The following is an 18,073-nucleotide window of genomic DNA, read 5'->3' on the forward strand; positions in this document are numbered from 1 at the left end:
GACCCCCTTTATGTATTCGTGAAGTTTTTTTTGGTTCATGCATTGTAGGGTTAAATATCAAAAATCTAAAAGTTGTGCGTCATACCTGACACCTAGATGAACACTTTACAGTTGGCTTCATGACTGTACTTCATTCCCTTCAAATGCTATTGAGCTTTAAATAATGGTATATTTTGTGTATGAGCCCATACAGTAATAAAATACATGACAATATTTATATATGATTTAATAGTTTATTTTGTTAAATATCAAAAATCTAAAAGGTGTGCATCATACCTGACACCTAGATGAACATTTTACAGTTGATTGTGTGACTGTACATCATTCAAATGCTATTGAAGTTCGAAACGTGTATAACAATGTGGTATGTAACTTTAGAGACAGTCCCTTAATTTCCGCATTTCCGTGAATATCGACCGTCCAACGTCAAACCAACTTTATTCCAGTACTTACTGTTAGTGCTGAACGATAGGATCATATGATACCTGATATATTTGTACGATACAACATGTATGACGATATTTAGGTTTGGTATTCACTGTCATATTGGCTACTTCTGCTTTCTAATGAAAAATAATTTTAATGCTAGGGTTAGGGTTAATTTTATGTTACTGGTATGTTATTGTATAAAAGCTCAAAAGCTAAATTAAAGTGAAGTTCTCTGATTAAAGGTGAGATCAGTGATATTAAATGGGCACAGTAGGCATCTCTGCTTGCCTGTCAGGCAATTCAGAAAACTCCGCCTCTTTCACCATTCAGCATTCGCATTTTCTTAGATAAGCATATATTTTGGGGGCGTGACTTTAGAGGGAACGTTTAAAGAATTTGAATTAATACTTTATTTGAAGTCATACTTCAACATGGCTAGCTTCAGCAAACTTATGTCAGAATCGCTGACTACAGCTTTAAATGAACCCAAGTGACAAACCAGGTTTATGTTTGTTTATTAATGCTCATACCCTGGACCTGTAACTATTTTTCTTTTATTGAAACTAAGTCAGAATGGATTAAACAGTTTCCATTAAACCTCACCTGTTTTAGATTTGTTAATGGTAGTAGTGGGGGGATTTGTTGACAATTATAATCCTAGGATATTGTGTTTGCATTTTCAACACCATTTGTAGACTGACGGCTTATCAAGCTTGTGTAAAAGTAGGCTGCATGGAAATGCGACTTTAAACAATTCTCTTGCACTTTTGCTTTACCACCCTGCTGAAAAAAACAATAGAAACCATCATAGAATTTCTGTTGGTTTCCACTACAAATACCATTACAAACCATCAGCTAACCATTAAAACCAGTACTACCCTACTGTACAGTAGGTGAAAAGCAGAACACCAAAGGAGTAGTATGTCCGAATTCTCAGTATTCATAAAACAGTAGACAAGAAATACGGCTTCTGCCAAGATTCTTCATTATGGAACCAGTGGATACTGTGCTATCCCATAGGGCAGTATTTCTGAACTCCAGTCTTCAGGCCCCCTCCCAGAATGTTTTAGATGTCTCACTAATTAAAACACCTGGTTCAACTCATCAGCTTGTTAGTGTGTTAAATAGGGAGACATCTAAAACATTCTGGGAGGGGGGCTTGAGGACTGTATTTGAGAAACACTGCCATAAGGCAACAGGTCTGGCTGTCAGAATAAAACATGGTGGAAGGCAGCACATCAGCTCTTTTTATAGGTATTAAACATTGTTCCTTGTGGTTAAACTGTATTTGTTTAACAACAACTGAGTAAATTGCTGACTTGTTGAAGGTTTAAACAAGAATAAACAGTCGCCATGGCGTTTAAGTTTTTGCGGTCCTTATGACGTCAAAGGTCACATGACAATGCCTACATAGCGGATGTAATACGTCCAGGTTGTATTCATCCTACACATGCTGATCAGTACGTACTGTATCAATGGCCTGGCAGTAGGTAATGAATCGAATAGCGTAGGAACGGTCACAGTACACGATTTCGGCCACACAGTCTGTGTCATGCTGTCATTTTGTGCCTCAGCTTTAATCCCAGCGATCTCAAACAACTTTGGGAATCCGGACACCATTTTTGCCAACAACGAGATGAGCTTGCAGGATATCGAGATCTACGGCTTCGATTACGACTACACCTTGGCCTTTTACTCCAAACATCTCCACACTCTGATCTTCAATGTGGCTCGAGATATTCTTATCCAACAGCACAGGGTCAGTACAGTATAATATAAGCCTAATATAAATAGAAACTAGAAACAGTTTAGTTGTAGACTTGTTTTAAAATATTAGTGTGAGAAAATCCACCAGAATAACTTTCATGCCCAGAGTACTACCGAGCACTCTAATTCATCATCTTTAACTGTTCACTTAAATGTTATTGATGTGAATTCATATTGTGGTTATGGAATGGTTGATCACTGTAGTGCTCACTGTACTTTTAGGTCAGGATTTATGATGGATGATGTCCAGAGTAAAATTTGACCTTGTTTTCATTTCTCTGTTTGTTCCAGTACCCAGAAGAATTGAAGAACTATAACTACATCCCTAATTTTGTGGTTCGGGGGCTACATTATGATGTTCAGAAGGTGTGTAGCTGTTCATGGAGTGTGTTGCTTGTGTGCATCCGAGTATGATTACGATCTCTCCTGTTTTCAGGCTTTACTGATGAAGATAGATGCTTTTCATTACATCCAGCAAGGAACAGTTTACAGGTACGTAATGTGCTAATGAAGGGTAACACCTGTAAGATTTGGAGTGGATGTATTTATTTATTTATTTATTTATTTAGTAGTAGTATTAATTACATCTATATATGTGTTCTCGTGTAGGGGTCTTCAACCTGTACCAGACAGAGAAGTCATTGCTATGTATGAGGGCTGCCATGTACCTCTGGAAATTATGAGTGACTTTTATGGCAAGGTTGGTGATTTACTATAGAGCCTCTTTTTCACAGACAGTGTGCCAGTGCCTGATCCTGATCTGTTCTGTGAATTTCTGCCACAAAAGCTCTGTGTTCTCAGATGCTTCTGGTCTGAAACCAAGACCTGATGATGTCTGGCACTTGGGAGCCACATCATTATGTCTCTGTGACAACAACTCGGGCAGCTCAATTTATTTACAATATTGGCATTAGAATAAAATGTTTTCACAATTGTTGGAAAAAACAACAATTTTTGTCACAACTATGAATTCATGTCTGAGAAAGAAATAACCATGTTACTGACAATTACAACAAATTAGTCAGTCAATCCTACCTCATAGCCTGGAGATGTTTAATCTCATTATTTCACAGCCTGACTACAGGAGTTCCCCAGGGGTTACTTCTTAGTGCACTCTTGTTCCCTCTGTACACTAAATTACTGAGCTCAGTGTTCCAATCACATGACTTCTCTTACCACCGCTTAGCTGATGACGCACAATTTTATCCACCTTCAAAGTCTCACCAAAGTTATCATACTGCCTTCCACAACATCTCATCCCACCATCTAAAAACTGACCTCAACAAAACAGAACTAATCTACATACCAGTAAAGAAGTTCCCTATACTGAGCCTCTCAATCACCATCAACATCCAGACAGTCCATCCAGCATACACAGCTAACTTTGGTGTGAGTCTAGATAACAAGCTCAGCTCCCCGTTGACAGAACATCAATAATCAAATCCTCTACATTTCTTCCTCTTATGTATATGTGAGAAATGTTAACACTGCATTTAAAGATTTAATTCTGACTGCAGCGCAGGAGCATGACAGACATTTTGACAGCTGGTATCTGTATACAAACTGAGCTGATTAGACTTATGTCTGTTTTGTCTATGGCATGTAGCTGTCCAGCAACTTAATCAAAGCATGACATACACTTAGTGAGGAAATCACAATCATTTAGACATCTTTAGATAGACCATAATAAACTGTTTCTCCGAGTGAGCTGTTCTGGAAGATAGACAAGGCAAGGTTAAAAAGTGAAATAAAAATTTAACATTGTGTTAATGATGTCATTTTTTAAATGTGTCGAAGATTGTTAAAGGCAGGTTTTTGGCTGGTTTCCAGAATTCACAGTGAAATCCAGGGGGATTTTCCAGACCATCATACACATTTGAAAACTATAATGTAACACTAACTGTAATATGACCTGAGACACTGCTACTATGCTGCAGCAAGGATCAGATTTATAACTTTCGTCCTTGTATTCCAGTCCTCAAAAGGCTCTGCATCACATTATCTATGTATGCTGATTCAGACCTACACATTCACATGCCAAATCAGTCCTTTAGCTTCAGGGTTGCTGATATGATCTTTTCTAGGATCTAACTATGTTCGTAATCTGAGATATTCCTGCTTCACACTTATGTGTTTTGGGTTTTTTTTTTGTATCAGACAGTTGGTGTTAAATAAATAAATGAGATATCCTCACATGTTTGCTGTTGGGTTAGTTCTGCGGTTGGTCATTGCATTTCTTGGCCACAATTAGTTACTATAACAATGTTCACAACTCTCAAAAGTGTTGTCACTGAATTCAGCTAGGTCTGTACTTTTCTTATTTCCTTCATGTTTGTTTCCTTACTTCATGCCCTGTTGTTTTCAGAGTTCCCACGGACACACTATGAAACAGTTCATGGACATCTTCTCGCTGCCGGAGATGACCTTGCTGTTGTGTGTCAATGATTACTTCATGAAGCACAACATTGACTATGAGCCTGTGCATCTCTACAAAGATGTCAAGGTCAGACCAGAAGACACAAAAAGTTACTATTATATATTAGTTTAAGCTAGGTGAGTAACTAAAAAAGGTCTATCTTGTGCTAATAGTGACAATACAGTTAAAGATAATGTGTGGCCTTAAATCTTGCTGTTTGGGCTCAAAGCCATGAATATTTATCATTGAAAGCAGTTATATAAATTTAGACTGGCATTTCTGACCGCAATAGCTGTGCGTACTCCATTGAGGGTGAGGAGTGATACTGTAGAGGTGAGTAATGACTGACCAGCTCAGTTATGGCAGGTTCTTCAGCTCTAGGAAGGAAAAAGGGTAACAGCCTCACCTGTTATCTCCTCACTTATCTACATGCTGATAATGATGTAATGAAATATATTTTTACATACATCACAGTGCTGCTGAATGTCTGACTCTGACTGGTGAGAAATTGTTGACAATTGTTGAAATTGCTCTGACAGTAGTACCGGCTGTAACTCAAATAATGCGTTATAATTATTTTATATAATAACAAAATACACAGATACCTGTATGGCTCTAGAAGTTTCTAGAAGTTACAAAGCTCTGTCACTCCTGTCAGTAAGTCTCTGGGTAATGGTTTGTCATATTAACCTTAAGAAAGAGAGAAAAGAGGGACTAGTCAGGGAAAGATTGTTTCTAGCTGTTTTAACGTGAGTGAAACAGGAAATAACTTGTTTCACAGGTGGTCTATAAACCTAATTGTAACTATAAACAGTTCAATAGCATGACGTCAATCATTAACGGATGTAAAAAAAAAAAACGAAAAAAAAAAAGAGGCAGTCGTTTGAAAATTGCGGTGGCATAATTACACCACCCCATAGCTGGTTACTTTCCTATAACAGCACACCCCCAAGTGTTTTATTCCTTACTTATTATTTAGCTTGTTATAGGCTTAACATATTTCTAAAGAGCACAACAGAAATTCAGACAATAGAACAAAATGCAGATGCATTTGATTTCCCATGAGCCGTCAATCTCCCAGTAAAATGTTACTGTGTTCCAGAAATGTTTGAATCAGCCACTAAATTGAGTTGAAGTCTGGGAGAAAGACCTGAAGCTCTATCCATCATTTTCTCTACTCGTGGATTTATAACACAAAGCAGAAGCTACACAGAATTCCAGTGCATGCTCTCAACACATGTTCTCCCCTTTCTACAGATCACCAATTACTCTCCATGACATTTAGTTGATGTAGAGGTCAGCACTCTGTACTCACATAATAGAATTTTGCGTAGGATCCTGGGAAGGCAGCACTGATGTTTTCTATTCATAAGTGCCTAAAAGTGCCAATTTTTCTGAAGTAAATGAAGGAGAGTGCTCACAGGAGGGTGACTGGCATGGCTGCCGTGTCCACTTGGCTTCTTTTCAGGCTGAACACTGAGTCTTTGTTCTCAGCTTTGATATTTTGTGTCTGGTTTATGTCCCATGTTTCCAGGAGGCCATAAGAGACGTCCATGTGAAGGGAATCATGTATCGAGAAGTGGAAGCAGATATTGGTATATTTAAGATGTTTCAGGCTTTTTTTTTTGTTACAAACAATTCTTTGCAGTAAATTAACCATACCAAAGGGATTTCAGAATAGTTCTAATGAACTAAATATAATATAAACATAGTAATATAGTAACACAGTCTTTTATAATTTTTCTTCTTTTGTAGAGAAGTATATCTGTTATGGTGAACAGACCCATGCTGTTTTAAAAAAGCTTTCAGCAAATGGAAAGAAATTGTTTCTAATCACCAACAGCCCCCTGGATTTTGTGTAAGAGCATAGCCTTCACACTTCAGTTAACATTATTTCTGCATATACGCCTAAACAAACAGCCGGAGTATTCGAACAGACTACAGATTTGCTTTCTATGTTAATCTGGTGATTGGTGAGGCCAGGCTTCTTGAAATGTTTTGTCTTTGTTTAGAGATCGGGGAATGAACTACATTGTTGGAAAAGACTGGAGGGACCTGTTCGATGTCGTCATAGTGCAGGCCGACAAGCCAGGTTTTTTCAACGACCGTAGAAAGTGAGTTCCAGGAATTGCAATGAGTAATTTAACTGAAATTGCCAGTGATTAATTAAACATGTATGACTGACATTCAGACACAATAAGCGCCCTCTGGATTTTTCTTTCCATGCACTTAAGCATGACAGTGAGTGTGATTGTGTGTGTCTTTACAGGCCATTCAGACGAGTTACTGATAAAGGAGTGTTGCTATGGGACAGAATTCACCACCTAGAGAAGGGGCAGATTTATAAACAGGTGCTGTGTGCCCTTTGGGCTGAACCTAAAAATGGCAGCCAGCTCATGTATGTTCTCCCAGTGCCACTCCTGTCCTGTACATTCAGAAGTTTGAAATACAGCATTGGAGCATTGTCAGGACTTATCTGTGTGTTTTTTAGATTTTGTGAGTTATTGTGTGCATTTCTTTGTTTCCAGGGAAACCTGTATGAGTTCTTGAGACTCACTGGCTGGAGGGGCTCGAAGGTTTTATATTTCGGAGATCACATCTACAGTGACCTTGCTGTAAGCAACTCATGCACACAAACAAACTATGCTAGTACACATACTAGGACTAGGCATAAAGGGTGGGAAAATATTTCTATCAAGTGTCTCTGAGTTTCCATGTTTATATTACTAAAATTTGCATGCAACAGAAACAATATTGTTTTAATTTAATCTACTGCATTGGTAACACATGACCATGAATTTTGGTCTTTGAAGGAGTAGTGGAAGGACAGAGTGTACAAATTTAGAAATATGTTGAAGAATGCATGAAAGCAGAATACACTTTTCAAATAAATGTTTATTGATGAACCAAAAATCACCCTAAGATTTTTGTCATACAGTTGATTTATCAGATCAGATTTATTCAACCCCCACTGCAAATCAGGTTTATTGTAAAAATTGACAGACTTTCAGCTGTTTGCAATGAACAAATCAAACAAAAGCAATTGAAATAGTTCAACACAATGAATGCTTCAAGTGGTTTCCACAAATTCAACTGAAAATGCAACTTATAATGATTTCTCCAGTTTCCAAATTATTCAACCCCCTGAATAGAATCCCTCACAACAGCACAAATATGCAAAACAGGTGTTGTCTCAAGCACACCTGATGCAGCTAATCAGTGATTGTAATTTCTTTTGTTTGATTTGTTCATTGCAAACAGCTAAAAGTCTGTAAATTTTGACAATAAACCTGATTTGCAGTGGGGGTTGACTAATTTTGATTGAGATTGTCTTTCTTTTCTGACTACAGGAAAATGTTTTGAAATTCTTCCTCAATGTAACATGCTACAAATAGTGGAAGATTATGAGTCGCATATGCAGCATATGCAGATCTGCCTAGACAAACAGTATAGTACAGTGAGTTCCCAGGACTGAACTCTAATTTAGAAAGAAACTGAATGAGTGATGTGCTTCTGTTTTTAGGACCTGACCCTGAAACATGGCTGGAGGACAGGGGCCATCATCCCCGAGCTACGCAAGGAGATCAAAATCATGAACACGGAGGAATACATACACACCATGACATGGCTGCAGAGTCTGACCAATCTGTTGGAGCAGATGCAGGTGGGACCTCTTTGAGTGATCACTGCTCTAGGGGATTCCTCAACAGTCAGTATTATTTAAGGGCTCTGTGGAATTTTGACCATTAGAACAAAAATAAACCCTGCTGGTGCTGCTGTGATATACAGTAGTATATACAGTAGTAGTGAGTGTACAGCTTGTGTAACAGTGTAAATTTGCTGTCCCCTCAAAATAACTCAACACACAGCCATTAATGTGTAAACCGCTGGCAACAAAAGTGAGTACACCCCTAAGTGAAAATGTCCAAATTGGGCCCAAAGTGTCAATATTTTGTGTGGCCACCATTATTTTCCAGCACTGCCTTAACCCTCTTGGGCATGGAGTTCACCAGAGCTTCACAGGTTGCCACTGGAGTCCTCTTCCACTCCTCCATGACGACATCACGGAGCTGGTGGATGTTAGAGACCTTGTGCTCCTCCACCTTCCGTTTGAGGATGCCCCACAGGTGCTCAATAGGGTTCAGGTCTGGAGACATGCTTGTCCAGTCAATCACCTTCACCCTCAGCTTCTTTAGCAAGGCAGTGGTCGTCTTGGAGGTGTGTTTGGGGTCGTTATCATGCTGGAATACTGCATACTGATCATGCTCTGCTTCAGTATGTCACAGTACATGTTGGCATTCATGGTTCCCTCAATGAACTGTAGCTCCCCAGTGCCGGCAGCACTCATGCAGCCCCAGACCATGACACTCCCACCACCATGCTTGACTGTAAGCAAGACACACTTGTCTTTGTACTCCTCACCTGGTTACCACCACACACGCTTGACACCATCTGAACCAAATAAGTTTATCTTGGTCTCAAGAGACCACAGGACATGGTTCCATTAATCCATGTCCTTAGTCTGCTTGTCCTCAGCAAACTGTCTGCGGGTTTTCTTGTGTATCATCTTTAGAAGAGGCTTCCTTCTGGGACGACAGCCATGCAGACCAATTTGATGCAGTGTGTGGCGTATGGTCTGAGCACTGACAGGCTGACCCCCCACCCCTTCAACCTCTGCAGCAATGCTGGCAGCACTCATACGTCTATTTCCCAAAGACAGCCTCTGGATATGACACTGAGCACGTGCACTCAACATCTTTGGTCAACCATGGTGAGGCCTGTTCTGAGTGGAATCTGTCCTGTTAAACCACTGTATGGTCTTGGCCACCGTGCTGCAGCTCAGTGTCAGGGTCTTGGCAATCTTCTTACAGCCTAGGCCATGTTTATGTAGAGCAACAATTCTTTTTTTCAGATCCTCAGAGAGTTCTTTGCCATGAGGTGCCATGTTGAACTTCCAGTGACCAGTATGAGGGAGTGTGAGAACGATGACACCAAATTTAACACACCTGCTCCCCATTCACACCTGAGACCTTGTAACACTAATAAGTCACATGACACCGGGGAGGGAAAATGACTAATTGGGCCCAATTTGGACATTTTCACTTAGGGGTGTACTCACTTTTGTTGCCAGCGGTTTAGACATGAATGGCTGTGTGTTGAGTTATTTTGAGGGGACAGCAAATTTACACTTTTACACAAGCTGTACACTCACTACTTTACATTGTAGCAAAGTGTAATTTCTTCAGTGTTGTCACATGAAAAGATATAATCAAATATTTACAAAAATGTGAGGGGTGTACTCACTTTTGTGAGATACTGTATATGAGGCAAATTCTGTATATTTTAGTAGCAAAGGTAACAGTAACGTAGCAAAACAAAATCAGGGCTCCAGAATAAATAAAGATTAAAATTATGATAAAAATAACGATAACATCACAAATATGTGCAGTCACAAGGTAGACCAATCTAAACCAGCCACAAAACTTGCATTCCTGAAATAAATCATAAACTGACCGGGTTTTGTAAACCAGAATCTATTTAAGAAAGTCCAAGATTATATTCTGAGACATATACAGGACCTCCCTGAAATTTTGCTTAATCTGTGTGTGGTAGGTGCATCGAGACGCTGCCTCACAATCAGTGATTCAGCAGTGGATCAAAGAGAGAGAGGACTTGAGGTAACACTACGGTCTTAATTATTTATTTTCACTAACATATTCTACATATTGTAGTATCATTATTTTAGAGTTTATTCTATTTCAGTCTGTACAGGAGTTTGCAGAGTGTTTTTTTGTGATTGTTGCAGCCAAAAATGGTTGATTTTGCTGCAGCTTTTTTCTATGGTAATTTTGAAAAATTTTATCAATTCGAATATTGTGGCATTTGCTTGATCCTGAGTTAATTTCTGCGATCACAAAATCCTGGAGGGACTGATATTTATGTACTACATATAATATACAGTATGTAGACCATATACAGTATAGCAGTGATGGAAATTCTGACTCTTTTCAGTGAATCAGATCATTTGAGTTCACCAGTAAGAGTCGACTCTTTCAGCTCCCAAATCACGTATTGTCATTTTTGAAATTCTAAACCAGACCTAGTTTGCGATATTTTGACTAGTTATTGCTCTAGTTTACTGAAATAGTTCCATGACATCTTCCTGTACTTTCTAATTAACAAAAAACATCATTTTACATTGCAGTTTATAAAAACAATTTAGATAATTGTAAAATCAGCAAGGCACTGCACATACAGTAAACATCCCTGCATTAATGCTATTGTGCCTGCTGTGTCTGTGGTTCATTAAGAAGATTAATTTCCAGTTATCCTGATAATTGATCACCTCCCATAATACACTAATTACACACAGTACATCTTCAATAAGCAGGATTATGATAAATTATCCTGTAAGTGTGATAGCTTTGTCTGCATTAAAGAAACAGCTCATATATATGTGAGTGAGCTCACAATGTTCACCTCAAAAAACCGACTCATTTGTGAACGACACATCATTAGTAGATAGACATTGGGTTTTTAAAAATTATTATTTATTTATTTTTTATAAATACTGCACTTGTAAGCTGTTTCTTTTTTGAATACATTTACTACATGTGAATAACTATGTGGTCTTGATGTGGCAGGTCACAGGCAAACAACATGTTCAACAGTCAGTTCGGAAGTTTGTTCCGCACATATCACAACCCGACATATTTCTCCCGCCGCCTCTCACGCTTTGCGGACATCTACATGGCCTCCCTCAGCTGTCTGCTCAGCTACGACCTGCAGCACACGTTCTATCCACGTCGCACGCCACTTCAACACGAGGCCCCAATCTAGCTGGCGCAGTGCAGCACAGGAGCCATTAATACTCCCTTCCAGAACTGTCTCACAGGCTCAGACTAGAGGAGAAGTAATAATCTGATGGTGTTATATAATATAAAACTTTATTTAATATAGAGCAACAGCAGTGTAGCGATTTAGCAGATTGATAAGCCACATATCAATAATACTTATGGTAATGACTGGTACTGGTGAAGAAACGGTACTGGTACTGGTGAAGAAACGGACAACTACAAAAGTAGACACATAGGTTTTACAATTGTATAAAGAAAAAAATGAAGGTTTGCATGTTTTCCTTAGTATATGTTTAAATATGAAATGAGCTAGGGCTCAGTTGTACTAGGCCCAACAATAACACATATGACATACAATAGTGGGTCGCTGTCGCCCAGTTATAAAATGCTGTAGTATTTTAAGATGCTAATTCCTTATTTTTATATTTGCAGGATACTTGATTCTATGTGTTTTAGTCTTAAGTGACTGACAACAAATATTTTTAGATTCCCCCCCAACTGTGTTAGGAAAATCTCTGGGTGTGGTGGAGATTTTTAAATTGCCAATAAATTTAGCAATGAGGGAGTATATTTACATCAGCAACATCCTCCTTTGCATATTCGATATGCAAAAATAAGTTACAATTTATTATGGAAAAATGCATACAAATGTTTCAGATTTACAGCCAAACTATGGAAAGTTGATGAGGCATTGTATGCATTTAAATAGCTTTTGTGATGTATGCTGATTTAGTAACAGCCTGATGTTATATATATGTTTTACTATTCTTATAAATTACTTTAACAGCTCACTCACAGTATCTACTGTCCAGTATCTGATATTGTATCAGCTTAAAGCAGCAGTTGCTCAGTCAAGTGACCAATATATTGTCCGGTGTAATGTAATGCTTTCAAAATTAGGCAGTGTAAATAATTGTGTTGCAATGTATTGAAAAACAGCTTTGCACTGAATTTTCATCCAGACATGACTTAAATCATTGGAGTTCATTTTTGTGTCGACTCGGAAAATCGAATTGGTTTTATTAGATGTATTTTTTTTTAATGAATGGAAATGGACTGAACTGTAAAATCACTGAACGATTACAGTGTTATGTAGCTCTTCTAACTTTGTTCATAGTTTACTGTATTTACTTTGTGATGACCTTTATTCAAGTCACTTATTTATTTATTAAACAGTTTCATGGGATATTTGTGTATTTTTAACTTAAGCAAATCAGTATCAAAACTGTAGTTTATCTATAGTTTACAGTTTAATTCATGGTCATTTTTGTGATTTACACTGGAGTTCCTCTGTTTTAATAAGCTGCACTGAGGCTCAGTGTAAGTCACTAAACATTTATACTGTATCTATTTGGATTTCAGGTAATCACAGAATGGGATTTCCCTTTTATTAAATTCAAACTTTCCGCTCTGTGTTTGCCGACAGGAAAAAAGAATAAGTAGGCTTATTAAGCATGGACTAAATAAGGAATAAATCATAACATAAACTACATAAATCACAGGGTGATTGGCACCCTTGGTAAATATGAGCAAAGAAGGCAGTGAAAAACTTCATTGTTTAACCTTTTGATATTTGTTTAAGAAATTCACAAAAAATACTCTGCTCTCATGGATATCAAACAATTGCAAATACAACACAGGTTTATTAAAAATAATCTTTGTTAAATATATGTGTGCAACAATTATTGACACCCATACGAATTCAAATGAGTAGTATCTACTTGAAGTATATTTCCATTGATATTTTACATTTTTGTAGTACACCTGGGTGACTAGGAATATGAAATTGTTCAACCATGACTTCCTGTTTCACAGGGGTATAAATATGAGGTAACACATAGGTCAAATCCCCTACGTCATTCATAACAGTGGGTAAGACCAAGGAATATAGCTGTGATGTGCAGCAAAAGGTTGTTGAGCTTCACAACATGGGAAGTGTCTATAAGAAAATAGCACAAGCCCATTTCCACCATCAGGGCAATAATTAAGAAGTTCTAGTCAACTGGAAATGTTATGAATCAACCTGGAAATGAACGTGTGTCTATATTGTCTCAACGCACTGTGAAGAGGATGGTTCGAGTGGCCAGAAAATCTCCAAGGATCACAGCTGGAGAATTGCAGAAGTTAGTTGCGTCCTTGGGTCAGAAAGTCTCCAAAACTACAATCTGAAGTCACTTATATCACCACAAGTTGTTTGGAAAGGTTTCAAGAAAAAAGCCTCTACTCTCATCCAAAAACAAACTCAAGTGTCTTCAGTTTGCCAGACACTACTGGAACTTCAAATGGGATCAGGTTCTATGGTCAGATGAAACCAAAATAGAGTTATTTGGTAATAAACACCAGAGGTGGTTTTGACGCACACAGAGAGGTAGCCATATGGAAAAGTACCTCATGCCCACGGTTAAATATGGTGGTGGCTCTTTAATGTTTTGGGGCTGTTTTTCTGCCAGAGGACTGGGACATTTTGTTAGGATACATGGCATCATGGACTCTATCAAATATCAACAGATATTAAATGAAAACCTGACTGCATCTGCCAGAAAGCTTAAAATGGGCCGTGGTTGGATCTTCCAGCAGGACAATGATCCAAAACATACATCAAAATCAACACAAAAATGGTTTACTCACCACAAAATCAAGGTCCTGCCATGGCCATCCCAGTCCCCTGACTTGAACCCCATAGAAAACCTGTGCGGTGAACTGAAGAGCAGAGTCCACCAGCGTGGATCTCGAAATGTGAAGGATCTGGAGAGATTCTGTATGGAGGAATGATCTCAGATCCTTTGCCATGTATTCTCCAACCTCATCAGGCATTATAAGAGAAGACTCAGAACTGTTATCTTGGCAAAGGGAGGTAGCACAAAATATTGACTAAAAGGGTGCCAATAATTGTTGGACACCTATATTTAACAAAGATTCTTTATATATATAAACCTGTGTTGTGTTTTGCAATTGTTTGATATCCATGAAGATACATGGATACACTATGGGAAGAAGGCAAGTAGACAGAGAGAGTATGATGCTCTAGGCCATGTTCTGCTGGGAACCCTTGTGTCCTGGCATTCATGTGTATGCTACTTTGACACGTACCACCTACCTAAACACTGTTGCAGAACAAGTACACCTCTTCATGGCAATAGTATTCCCTAATGGCAGTGGCCTCTTTCAGCAGGATAATGCTCCCTGCCAAACTGCAAAAAAATTTCAGGAATAGTTTGAGGAACATGACAAAGAGTTTGTGGTGTTGACTTGGCCTCCAAATTCCCCAGATCTCAATCCGATCAAGAATCTATGGGATGTGCTGTATAAACAAGTCTGATCCATGGAGGCTCCACCTCGCAACTTACCGGACTTAAAGGATCTGCTGGTAACGTCTTGGTGCCAGACACCACAGCACACATTCAGCGGTCTTGTGGAATCCATGCCTCGACAGGTCAGAGCTGTTTTGGTGGCACAAGGGGGACCTACACAATATTATTCAGGTTTTATTGTCATTGCTGATCAGTGTGTATTATTCTCCGCAGAGATTATAGCGACTATGTGAAATCATGACAATCATATAATATGGTTTTAGCCAAATGATCCATAAATATAGGAACTAGGAAAGTTACAAAAGAGAGATCTTATCACGATATACAGTATCACATCTATCTATCTATCTATCTATCTATCTATTATTATTATTATTATTATTATTATTATTACTATTATTATTATTATTATTATTATATGCAGGCAATAGACAATACCAAAGAAAAAAATAATAATCTCATCAAATTCATCCCCTCTGTGTGTAATTGGCTGTGCTCAAGGATGGATTTAAATGTCTGTGTGCTAACGAATTGACGTTATAAAAACAACAATTCCCCCATGATTGTGCCCTGGCAGGGTGTTAATTGAAAAATGGTTGTGTAACGTAAGCAGTGTGGTTGTCATGGAGTTCCAGGGCTAAAACGAAGTGGTTTGCGCTTGCAGTTGCTCAAAAGACAGAAGACTCAACTGAAGATGCAACAATGCTCTGAGTTTTTTTGTTTTCACTCAATGAATATGGAAACAACAGGGATAGATTAAAAACTAACAGCATAGCACCTACTATTGATACTTAAAAAAAAATCAATAGGACATTAAGCAACAAGAGATTTAGAAGATTGAACCTAATTGTTGAGGTATGTTAACATTACTATTATCAAATAATATAATGATACATATGTTTTAGGTTTTAAAAGTATTCACTGCTTATTTAATAAATGTATTAATCTGATCACTTTACAAAATGGGGTACGTATTATTGACACCAGTCTGTTCACACCTACTAATTTACTTTTATGCTGCAAAATTTACTACTAATGTAAAACTTTTCTTCCCCAGACCTTTTCCTTGAGAAAAAAAATTCACATAGTGAAAGATAAAACTGCTCAGGGTTATACCTGAAAAGCTTCATTATGACTAGTGGTGGGTGGCCTCTTAAAGAAAACAAGGGAAATAGAAATTGGCAATAGTCGATAATAGGTGCTATGTAAATATGCTAAATGCAGTTTGGAAATGAATGGTAATTTCACTAATCCTTGGGGACAAGTGAACGAGAATACATGGCAAAATAATGTCCATGTGGCCATCTTGGTTACCAACTGTACAGTGTTGCTCGTAACATTTTTTGTGGGAATCGCAGCCAACCTTTTTGTCACATATGCTGTATACCATCAGAAATCCCTCCAGACTGCCACCAATGCACTCTTGGTTAATCTTGCAGTCATCGACCTGCTGCGATGTGCTACTGACTGTCCGTTGCTCCTGGTTGTCGTCTTGAACGAAAACAACACCAGAGACCTTGGGGACCTTCTCTGTGATGGCCAGGTGATATCATTTTCCCTCAGCTGCTGTGTCCAGTTGTTCACTCTGGCAAGCATTAGTGCTGAACGACACCAGGCCATTGCTAATCCATTTAAGACTGCTGAACGGCGAAAACGGGTTAAGGTGTGGATCCCGCTCACGTGGGCCGTGTCCATTGTGGTGTCAGCTCTGTGCGTCATGTTTACAAAAGACTCCTCTGTCTATGTTCAATGTAGAGCTTTGCATTGGGATACGTTAAAGACATATGGCTCATTTGGACGTTATGTCTTGTTGCCTGTCTGGTCCGTGTGTTTGGCTCTTATTATTGGCTTCTATTCCCACATATTCATCCTGGTCAAAGCACACAACCGAAAGATTTTTGACAAGGGCATTTCTGCCGCATCTTACAAAAAAGTCCTTGAAGACAAGAAAAACGTGCAGGAAGTTGTGGAAACCAAGGTCGCCACTGTGAATGAACCAGTGGCACCAAACGAAATTCATGATACTCATTTCATACAAGACTCAAATGGGACAGCACATGATACAAAGTCATGTAACAAAGATCCTGAGGACCAAAAGACCTTGCCAACTGTTGCTGAAAGTCAGCCTCTTGCTATAGACACCAAAACCTTGGATGTCAAGAAAGAAGAGACACTTGAACAACCCAACCAGCAAAATGTGATACTTGTTTCTGAACTGCACTACAATGAAACTGAACTGATAGATCTGGAGAATTATGGTGAGAATCCAGGTGATCCTCCTAAAGATGCTGCGAAACCATACTCTGAGCAGGTTTCTCCAGTAGCAACTAACCAACAAACTGTGACACTTGTTTCAGAACTGCACAATCACACAACTGAACTGACAAATCTAAAGAATGTTGAGGAGAACCTAGCTGATCCTCTAAAAGGTGACGTGAAAACAAACTCTGAGCAGGTTCCTCCAGCAGGAGGTGGCGCTCAGACTGCTTCAGCAGGCCAAACCATGCAGATGATGGGAGAAGTGTGTATGATGCCATCCTTTACCAACAAGGACAGATGCAACAAGAAGAAAGAGAGCAAGCTGGCCAAGCGCTCCGGTTACATCATTCTTACTTTCCTAATCTTTTGGACGCCGCTAATTGGGACAGTGCTCCTGAACACCTTTCGGAACAGAAACCAGATTTGGGACGTAAGTCTGATGGCTTAATCTGTATACGAGTAAAATATAAGCAAACTAAAATGACAATCTGATGACTTAGTCTGTATTCAAGTTAAATATAAGCAATTAATGTGAAAGCACAATGACTTAATCTGTATACAAGTTAAATATAAGCAAACTCGTGTAAATCTGATGGCTTGATCTGTATATGAGTTAAATATAAGCAAAATATCAGGTCAATCTGATGGCTTAATTTGTTTATAATTATATGCATTCTACAGTAACACAAAAGTCTGGTGGCTTAATCTGTATAGGAGTTAAATATAAGCAAACCAACAAGTAACGTATCTACAGCAGTCAGAAATTTGAGCCTTTACCTATATATTTTTTTGATAGAATGACACTTGTTCCTTCTTAATATTCCTATTTCATAGTTCATCCAGGAGGTTGAAGTCCTTGTGGTCTCCATTGCCTGCATGACATCCCTCACCAACCCGATCATTTATGCCGTGGTGAACCCTCAGTTCCGCACTGAATTCTACAGCCTGAAGGCGAGATGTAAAGCACTGTGCACAAAATCATAAGCCAATCAATGCTTCATTCCAACCATGTCAAACTTTCTTGACTATACAAA

At 38.6% G+C, this 18,073-nt stretch overlaps 2 protein-coding genes across 2 annotated transcripts in view; both read left to right on the plus strand.

The window, feature by feature from the left end:
- The window catches only part of nt5dc3 (5'-nucleotidase domain containing 3), a 14,257-nt gene extending 1,602 nt beyond the window's left edge, over positions 1 to 12,655 (plus strand). Inside the window, exons 2-14 of the mRNA XM_053631239.1 lie at positions 2,004 to 2,188; positions 2,488 to 2,562; positions 2,633 to 2,688; positions 2,806 to 2,896; positions 4,562 to 4,699; positions 6,147 to 6,207; positions 6,368 to 6,470; positions 6,625 to 6,726; positions 6,882 to 6,963; positions 7,141 to 7,227; positions 8,136 to 8,276; positions 10,226 to 10,290; positions 11,257 to 12,655. Coding sequence (XP_053487214.1) covers positions 2,004 to 2,188; positions 2,488 to 2,562; positions 2,633 to 2,688; positions 2,806 to 2,896; positions 4,562 to 4,699; positions 6,147 to 6,207; positions 6,368 to 6,470; positions 6,625 to 6,726; positions 6,882 to 6,963; positions 7,141 to 7,227; positions 8,136 to 8,276; positions 10,226 to 10,290; positions 11,257 to 11,452 — 1,382 coding nt within the window. The 3' untranslated portion in view covers positions 11,453 to 12,655. The remainder of the gene's footprint in view (positions 1 to 2,003; positions 2,189 to 2,487; positions 2,563 to 2,632; positions 2,689 to 2,805; positions 2,897 to 4,561; positions 4,700 to 6,146; positions 6,208 to 6,367; positions 6,471 to 6,624; positions 6,727 to 6,881; positions 6,964 to 7,140; positions 7,228 to 8,135; positions 8,277 to 10,225; positions 10,291 to 11,256) is intronic.
- A 3,174-nt stretch (positions 12,656 to 15,829) lies between these two features.
- On the plus strand, positions 15,830 to 18,023 carry parietopsin. The gene is made up of 2 exons (XM_053631240.1): positions 15,830 to 17,469; positions 17,874 to 18,023. The coding sequence occupies exons 1-2, from the start codon at positions 16,012 to 16,014 to the stop codon at positions 18,021 to 18,023; spliced, it is 1,608 nt and encodes a 535-aa protein (XP_053487215.1). The 5' UTR covers positions 15,830 to 16,011.
- The last annotated feature ends 50 nt before the right edge of the window (positions 18,024 to 18,073 follow it).

Source organism: Ictalurus furcatus, chromosome 8 (genome assembly GCF_023375685.1).
Source record: "Ictalurus furcatus strain D&B chromosome 8, Billie_1.0, whole genome shotgun sequence".
In the NCBI taxonomy this organism is placed as follows: domain Eukaryota; kingdom Metazoa; phylum Chordata; class Actinopteri; order Siluriformes; family Ictaluridae; genus Ictalurus; species Ictalurus furcatus.

What these genes read in the sequence shown, in the direction of transcription:
- parietopsin (XM_053631240.1), top strand. Translation starts at nt 16,012, where the DNA reads ATGAATGGTAATTTCACTAATCCTTGGGGACAAGTGAACGAGAATACA. An exon ending in ACAGAAACCAGATTTGGGAC is followed by an intron (nt 17,470 to 17,873) that starts GTAAGTCTGATG and finishes CCTATTTCATAG; the next exon opens with TTCATCCAGGAGGTTGAAGT.